At 38.9% G+C, this 8,672-nt stretch overlaps 1 protein-coding gene across 1 annotated transcript; it reads right to left on the bottom strand.

Moving 5' to 3' along the window:
- Nucleotides 1-206: 206 nt before the first annotated feature.
- LOC127538506 (tripartite motif-containing protein 43-like) lies at nucleotides 207-1,598 on the bottom strand. The gene has a single exon (XM_051962319.1). It carries the CDS (start codon nucleotides 1,596-1,598, stop codon nucleotides 207-209), a length of 1,392 nt encoding a protein of 463 aa, XP_051818279.1.
- Between the last annotated feature and the right edge of the window lie 7,074 nt (nucleotides 1,599-8,672).

Here is an 8,672-nt window from a genome sequence, read left to right as displayed (position 1 = left end):
AAAAAAATACCTGAACATAGCATAAAAGAATACAAAAGAGTGTGGACTGAACCCCTCAGCTTTCAGGGTGGAAAGTCTAGTCTCCAGTTAGTAAGCAGGGAGACTCTTGTTGATCATGAAGGAGGTAATACTTATTCTCTTTCAAGGAAGGCTGGAAATAGAGTGAATACAGCCAGGGAGGAGTTGAGAACTCTCTGGAGAAATTTTCATTGAGAGGAATAGCAGCAAGCACAAAGATGAGAGTCCGCTGAACAGAGAGTCATAGGGCCAGGCTTTGTTCCCGGAAGTGGGGGGCCAGGGGAAAAGACAGGCTTGACAGGGACTGTGAAGGGAATAGAATGGAATTTATAAATAAGACAACTCCGGAGAACATTGTAAAAAGCCAGAATGCCTGAGGAATATTCCAAGTACACCCCAACCCGAGGTAGAGGGCCTTTCATTCTATGGTTCAATGACCCAGGATAGGTCTGTAAGTAGTAATCTCCTTCCTTCTTGACACAGCGAAGCAAGAAAACAAAGCCACAGTTCATGTTCCTGGTCCTTTTCCTCCTCAAGTAGGGAGTGTAGATCCCTAGGAGCCACTGAGGTACTTGAGTCACATCCACCTCCCAGTACTGCTTGCCTGAGCTGAAGGCTTGCCTAGCAAGCACAGGATGGCAAAAAAAGTCCTCAGTCTCCACCGGCCAGTCCTCTTTAGCTTCGGCACTCTTGAAATCCCAAGAAACAGAAACACAGGAATCAGTTGATGTGGGATCCAGGGTGAGATCCACTCTGAATCTGTTGAGCATCTCGATCAGGCCAGGGATGGGATATTCTCTCAGTTCTGGGGTAACAGCCTTGGCCCTTTGGGCCAACACAGCCTCACTCCTCCCCAGCAGCTGCCTGGCATCCTGCAGCAGATCCAGATTGGCTTGCTGGCCCGCTTCCTGCAGTTCTTGCATGAGGTTCTGTAGGCTTTGCATATGCTGGGATATTCTGTCCTGGCTGGCCTTCTGCTCTTGCTTTATCCTTTCAAGACATCTGTTCTCTTCTTCCATCAGCAAGAGGTGCAGTCTGTGGAATTCTCCTGTGAATATCCAGGTCCAGTTAATAGCAAATCTCTCCTCTTCAGCAAGAAGTTTTTCATCTTCCTCCAGATGTTTCCCCAAACAACTCCGAATGTGCTCGAGCTCCCTCTTGTATTTTTGAGCAGCCTCTTGTATGGGGGAGATGTTGTGAGCCTCATGCTCTGGGGTTTCACAACATGTCACACACAGTGCTGTCTGATCCTCCTCACAGAATAGCTTGAAGGGTTTCTTGTGAGTGACACACTGGCTCTGTCCTTCAGTGCTCTGCAAAATCTTGGAGCAGAGCTCTTTGCCAAACTCAGTCAATTCTGCTAGGCGCATGTTCACTAATGGGATCTCCCCGTCCTGGGAATTTTGCCTGCATTCAGGGCAGGAGAAATCTTGGGCTCCAAGTCTCCAGCTGGAGGAGAGACAAGCTCGACAAAAACTGTGCCCGCACCCGATAGTGACAGGCTCACAGAAGTAGCCCCTGCAGATGCTACAGATGATATTACTGTGCAGTTCCTTCAGAAATTCCACAATAGCATCCATTCTCGATCTCTAACTGCTTCTAGTCTGCAGCAGCCAGAGGAAGACACTTCCTTTCCAATGAAGGTAATGCTTCTGAGGGCAAGGATGCTCTCCTTTTATAGGAGATAGCCCCACCCCTTTAGACCTCCCCATGAAGGTGTGAATTCCTGCAGAGCAACCTGTTAACTCTTCTTGGTGGGGGCAGCCTTAAGAGCCCTGAGTTCCCACCTCTGGCTGTCTCCTTTGAATGGACATGTTGCACCAAAGGGACTGGCCTGCTATGTACTTAAGAAGGAATGTTATAGAGCAACAACAAGATTAGTGATCATCAACTCTGATGGTTTGAATTATTTTAGAAACGAGTCCTTTATCAGAACCCTTGAATGTAAAAATGCTTTTTTTTCCAGTTTATTCCTTCCCTTCTAATATTGTCTTCCCTTGTTTTGTTTAAACTTTTTAAACTTAATATAATCAAAATTATCTATTTGGTATTCATTAAGGATCTCCAGTTCTTCTTTGGTAACAAATTCTTTTTTTCTTCACAGACCTAAGAGGTAAACTAGTCTATGTTGTTCTAATTTGCTTATATTACTCTTTTTATTTAGATCATGAACCCTTTTCTTTTTTTAAGAAGGAAGGAAATTACTATTTACAGACATATCCTAGGCCATTTAACCAGGGAATAAAAGGTCTCTACCTCGGGTTGGGGTGTACTTGGAATATTCTCCTGGCACTCTGGCCTTTTACAATGTTCTCCAGAGTTCTTTTATTTATATATTCCACTCTATTCCCTTCACAGCCCCTGTCAAGCCTATGTTTTCTCCTAGTCCCCCACTTCCAGGAAAGTCTCAATGAACATTTCTCCAGGGAGGAGTTTCCAACCCACAACCAGTCTCCCTAGCTGTGTTCACTCCATTTCCAACCTTCCCTAAAAAAGAATAAGTATCAACTTCTTCATAATGAAGAAGAGACTCCCTGGTCACCAACTGGAGACTAAATTTCTACCCAACAAGCTGAAAGGGATTACTCCCCAGTGTTCTGTACTCTTATTTTCCACGGATCTGCCTCTTTATAAGTTTTACAGTCAATTAATTCTGTTTGAGTAATTAAAGTAAATCTCACTTGAGGGGTATGATTTTCATATCTTTACATTTTGTTTTGTTCTTAGAATCTATCACAGAACTTTGAGGTACATAGATTTTACTTTTTACTGTCCTATTCCCCTTGAATTACATTCTTTTTTTCCCTTTTATTATAAAGGTGAAATAAATGCTAACATTTACTGTGGTTATGTGTAATTTTGGTTTTGTTCATTCATTTCTTTTGTGTCCAACTCTATTTCTCTATTTGGGGTCTTCTTGGCAAAGAGAATGTAATGCTTTGCTATTTCCTTCTCCACCTATTTTTTAGAGATAAAGTAACTGAGGCATAAGAAAGTGACTTGCTCAGTGTCATATGATTAATATTTATTATCTGAGACCAGACATGATTACAGGAAATTGAATCTTCCCCACTTTAGGTCAGGGCTTTTATCCAATGTGCCTCCTAGCTGTCACTTCATGATCATTAGAAATTTCTTATTTTATTCCAATGGGATTATCAAATTATTTTCCAAATAGCCTTCATGACCTTTGACTAACTTGTTCTCCTTCTGTGGGTCTGCATCTCCTGGGCTGGGAGTCTATTTCAGTGTCTATTTGCTACATGTATGGAATGTTTATATGGGCTTGGTTTTCAAAAATCAAGACAGATTTAGGAAAAAATAAGAGCAAACCAAGTGAATCATGAAAAGAAAGTCAATCAACTTTAAATGGACATTCAGAACCTTATGGAAGAAAATAGTTTCCTGTAAAGGAACCTAGGTAATAAAAAACAATTTAAATATCACAGAGTCTTAACAATAAGGACTTCCCACACACACTTAATACAATTTTATTTTTTCCAATTACCCATAAAGATATTTTTCAAGATTTACTTGGAAGATTTTGCATTTCATATTTTCTTTTCTCCCTTCTTCCTTCCCTACCCTCCCCCAAACAGCAAGCAATTGGATATAAATTATATATATATATATATAGATAGATAGATAGATAGATAGATAGATAGATATAGATAGATATATAGATACACACACACACACACACACACACACACACACATATATATATATATATATATATACCACCATTTTTAATATATTTCCATATTATTGCATGTTTAGGAAAGAAAAATAAAAATACAATGGAAAAACCACAGAAAGAAAACACAAACACAAAAAATGTTTTATCAGTGCAAAGATTTTTAAATTTAATGTAATCAAAATTATCCATCTTGCATTTCATAATTTAAAACTAAATAAATACATAATTTATAAATCTGTGCATTTTTTTGATCTAACAGTAAAAGTGTTTATAGCGCTCTTTTTGTAGTGGCAAGGAATTAAAAATTGAATGGATGTTCCTCTGTTGGGGAATGGCTGAATAAGTTACAGTACACAAATCATTGAATATTATAGTTTTATAAAAAAAGATCAGCAAGATTTCAGAAAAGCCTAGAGAGACTTACATTAGCTGATGCTGAGTGAAGTGAACAGAAGTAAGAGAACACTGTACACAGTAACAGCAAGACTATGTGATGATCAGCTGTGATGGACTTTTCAACAATAATGTCATTCAAGGCAATTATAATTGACTGTGATGGAAAGTCATCTACATCCAGAGAAAGAAATATAAACATCGACCATGGATCAAAGCATAGCATTTTTACCTTTATTGTCATTGCTTTTGTTGTTGTTTTTCTTTCCTTTTCATTTCTTGCATTTTTCCCTTCTTTATCAGAATTTTTTGCACAGCATAATGGATATGGAGATATGTTTAGAAGAATTGTTAAAACCCATATCTTGGGGAGGGGGAAGAGGAGAAAAGATAGAATAGTACATATCTCAAAGGTTTGTTGTGAAGACCAAATGAACTAACATTTGGAGGAATTGCTTGGTATAGAATGTAATATGTAATAGGCATGATACAAATGCTTTTTCTTCCCACTCTCATTCCCTCTGATAAGAATTCTGTACCTGGACCACTTTATTTCAAAGCCTAATTTCAAAGTACTGCTTGGCAGTACCCAGAAAGTCTTTAAATGGTCACACCTTCTGTTCATAAACTTCTCATGGCATCCCTAAGCAACACCTGTAACATTATGTCAAAGGCATCCAAAAAATCAGATTTGTAATATGAGCTACAATATCAAAGTTGTATCAAAGTTCTCTTGATGGTAAGGGGAGCCATACAATGCCAAGACAGAGAGAAAGAGATGCTGTGCGTGTGTATCCTTTCACCAAAGAGAATAGCTAAGTAATTAATTTAATCATTTAGTCTATGATACCATTGCTATTTAACTACTTGGTTTGTTTCATTTTGTTTTTTGATTTTTTTTTTTTATTTTAATTGAAAATTGGAGCTACATCTGTCACTGTCAGACACATGGGACAGTTGGAGACATCATTTCACTCCATCTCATTAGATGGTTCAGCTGTTGGAATCCTAGTGTTAACTCAACTTGAAACAAGGTGATAACTCAAGGAAGATGTTAGAATCCTAGTGTTAACTCAATGGAATTGATACAGTGCTTATTGGTTCACACCTTAGAGGAATCCTTACAAAGTGACAAGTCAGTTGCCTAATTTAGCATGGTACTTAGCAAATCCTCTAGCTCACTAATGTATTTAAGTACTCATTGGAGTTCACACTCTTGGGAGATTCACAAATTAGTATTCAGTATGAGATTCACAAATCAGAAACCCATAATCCCATTCTCAGATCCCATAATCCCACTTTCTCAGAGGAGTCAACCTTTTACACTGAGCACAAAAAGAGCTTCAGTGAGCCAGTCTGTCAGTTCAGAGAGAAGCCCTCTTTCGGAGGCAAGACAAATTCATTCCATCTTCCATCTTTGTGCTGACTGGAGGCTAAGGGAGCAGAGGCAAAGGACTAGTGGCGAGAGCTCTCGGCACCAAGGAAAGCTGAGACCTCTAAGGAAGCTACCCGGGCCCAAGGAAGGAGATAGGCCTCTAAGAAAACTAACCGTGCTATTTTGGAAGACACAATAAAAAAATGGATTTTAACTCCTGTCTGTATTTGAGGTGATTATTACTCTGAAATTAAACTAAAGCTGCCTTCAGAAACCCCCCCTCCCAAAAAAAAAAACCTACTCCTAGAGAACCATCATATTCTAAAAAAAAAAAAAAAAAAAAGAACACCACAACTGCCACAGTCCAGTGAGAGTTGTTGAGCATCTGAATTTTGAAGGAAGTTAGCCATGTGAACAGAGAAAAAGGAGAGATAACATGGAGAGGGAATTTTAAAAAACTTAGCAACTGATAAAGGGTGTATGACAAGAAGGTGTCAGTGATGACTGACATTATGAACTTCCTATCCCCAGATTCAATTTTTGTCTAAGATGCCATTTTCCTCAACCATTTTACAATATAAGTTATCATAGCTGGTATTATTAGTATCCATTCCAACTAATATGATGGGGAGAAAGGTGTGCTGAGTTGAAAGCTTGGAGATCTGAGTTCTAGTTCCATATTTATCACAGACTCACTTTATGATAACAAACAGGAAATATGAAAAAGCCCCAAAGCCAAGAAATGACTTTTTCATTCTCTAATCTGCATTGATGTTGGAAGCTATCCAGATGAAATAGGCTACCTAAAACAGCTTGAGTGAGAATGACTAAACCAAGCATTTGGGTCAAGGGTCAGGCATAGTAAACTTGTTCGTGATTTGGTGAGACCTTGACTTTGGCCTTTGGAAGCTAGAAAACTAGTGGAAATCTGCTAAATGAGTAGAATTCTTCCCATATTATTGCCTTTACATCAGGCTTCATAGGCACTAGGCTGATGCTTGTTAGTGAGAAAATGCAGACAACACACTGCAAATATATGCTCAGCAGCAGCCCCTGGCATCTCAGCATACTATCAGCTGGCACCTAAAGTGTTAGAAGGCTACTACTCTGCTCTCCACAGGAATAATTAAATAGTTTTCAAAATACACAGTATGAATTCAAATGGTAGCTTCTCTCTGAGGCAAGAAGCTGAGCTGCTAAGACCCTGAATTCTGACAGAAGGAAGTCATTTTGGTACAGTAATGGAATCAACAGCAGCCTCCCACTGTGCCTCCATGAAGTAGAGTCAACATTGTTGAAGGTGGGGAGAGAGAGGGTGTCAGCTGAATAAATGCTAGAATAAAGCATCCTATATTCCAATGACAATGGTAGAATACTATTCAGGCTGTCCTGCTTTCCATGTAGACTCTTGTTAAAGAACCATAAATCTCTCCAGGTGCTTTGGATTGAATTACATTTGTGTGAGGCCACACAAAATCAAATCAGTTTATTGAATTTATTTATTTCAAGTTTCCAAATTGACAGAATAATCCTCAATTAGAACAATTATGGAAATTCAAACAGCCTTGCAAATTATTCAGGCAGAAGGATGGGCTTCATTCACTGTACCTTCTCATCTAATTGCATTATCAGAGCAGAAAGACACCAGCACTCTCCTATTTTCCTATGAATGATGAGAGAGTGAGGTGATCTTTGGTCAAAGCTTTCTACCTCCTTTTCTCCAGTCTTCCAACCAAAGAACAAAATTGTCCAGTAGCACCAAGTCACCAACAAGTTTACCATGCCTGACCCTTGACCCAAATACTTTGAAAACCCTATGGCAAAGGTGATGTGATTAGGTCTATATATATATATATTTTTTTTTTGAAATTTCACACAACCTTCTTCCAGGGTTGTTTAAGTGAATCAAAAATAAACCAAGGTGACTTAGGGGTTGCCACAGGACCTCACATTTACAGAGTGCCCACAACACTTCCAGTATTTAAACCAGTGATTGTGAAGGAGAGCTTAACAATTAGTTAGCAGCAATAATTAGTCCAAATAGGAAGATATGAGCCAATATTGTTAGGAGGGATATGTCTCCTGAGCTGAAGACTAAATTTTATACGTTACATTTTCTACCTCTCCCAGAAATGTATTAATCCTTTCCCAGTACCTACAAATAGGCAGACACACACACACACACACACACACACACCATAACTGCTATTTCCTTCATGCTCTTCAGACTTGTCTAAGCAGACAATCTCCTGGAGCTGTCCATGGTCTAAAATTCTGCAAGTTATGTCCTGAAGCAACAGCTGCACAAATGGGTCTGCAATACCAGACAGAACATGGAGACAAAATAACAGTTCCTTAGAGCTTAATAGCCTTGGAGAGCCATTTATTTCTAGAAGCCACATGAAAATGAGAAACTGCTGGCTATTTCTGGAACACTATCAGAGAGGAGAGAGCACTAACCCAAATTTACACAAGTGCACAAACACATTAGATCAAGTGTCTCTTTGGATTTTGTTACAGTGTGACTCTCAGGGAAAATAAACTAGATGAATCAGGAAAGGATAAAATGTAGGTTGAATATTGGTAAGGTTACAAAGTAGTAGTTGAAAGACTACAACAGTAACAACAACAACAATACAAACAACTGAATTATCCACACTCCCTCACCCAGTTCTGACTTTTCACCAATAAGTTAACAGGTGCATGAAGACTGATTGAGTTTAGGGTGCAGATAGAAATCATGATATTCTGTGTAGTTACCAGGTCTGTTTAAGATGAAGCCCCAAATAGATTTCTTCTATGTCTTAAGAAAGGGCCCACATTGATGCTATTCTATAAGGGCAGTAATCAATGTCTATGGGAATATAGAGAAATTATTAAGCAGTGATTACATTCTAGGGATTGTGCTAAGCCTTAGGAATATTATAACCCAGTATAACAACAATAATAATAACCCAGTTTATACCTTCAAGAAGCTTATATGCTAATGAAGAAAAGATAATACAAAAGGGAAATAGGAAGGGAAAAAGGGTACCCACAGAGGGGCAAAGGGACAAAGTATAGAAAGGCAGGAGAGACATGAACATAGATGGCCTGGACACCTCCTGAAATGTTGGTCCAGAGGAAGAATTCACAAATGTGAGGGAAGCAACATGGACAGACATATCTCTAGAGTGAAAAGACTTC

Source organism: Antechinus flavipes, chromosome 5, assembly GCF_016432865.1.
Source record: "Antechinus flavipes isolate AdamAnt ecotype Samford, QLD, Australia chromosome 5, AdamAnt_v2, whole genome shotgun sequence".
Taxonomy (NCBI): Eukaryota; Metazoa; Chordata; class Mammalia; order Dasyuromorphia; family Dasyuridae; genus Antechinus; species Antechinus flavipes.
This window is presented reverse-complemented; position numbering and strand designations above follow the sequence as displayed.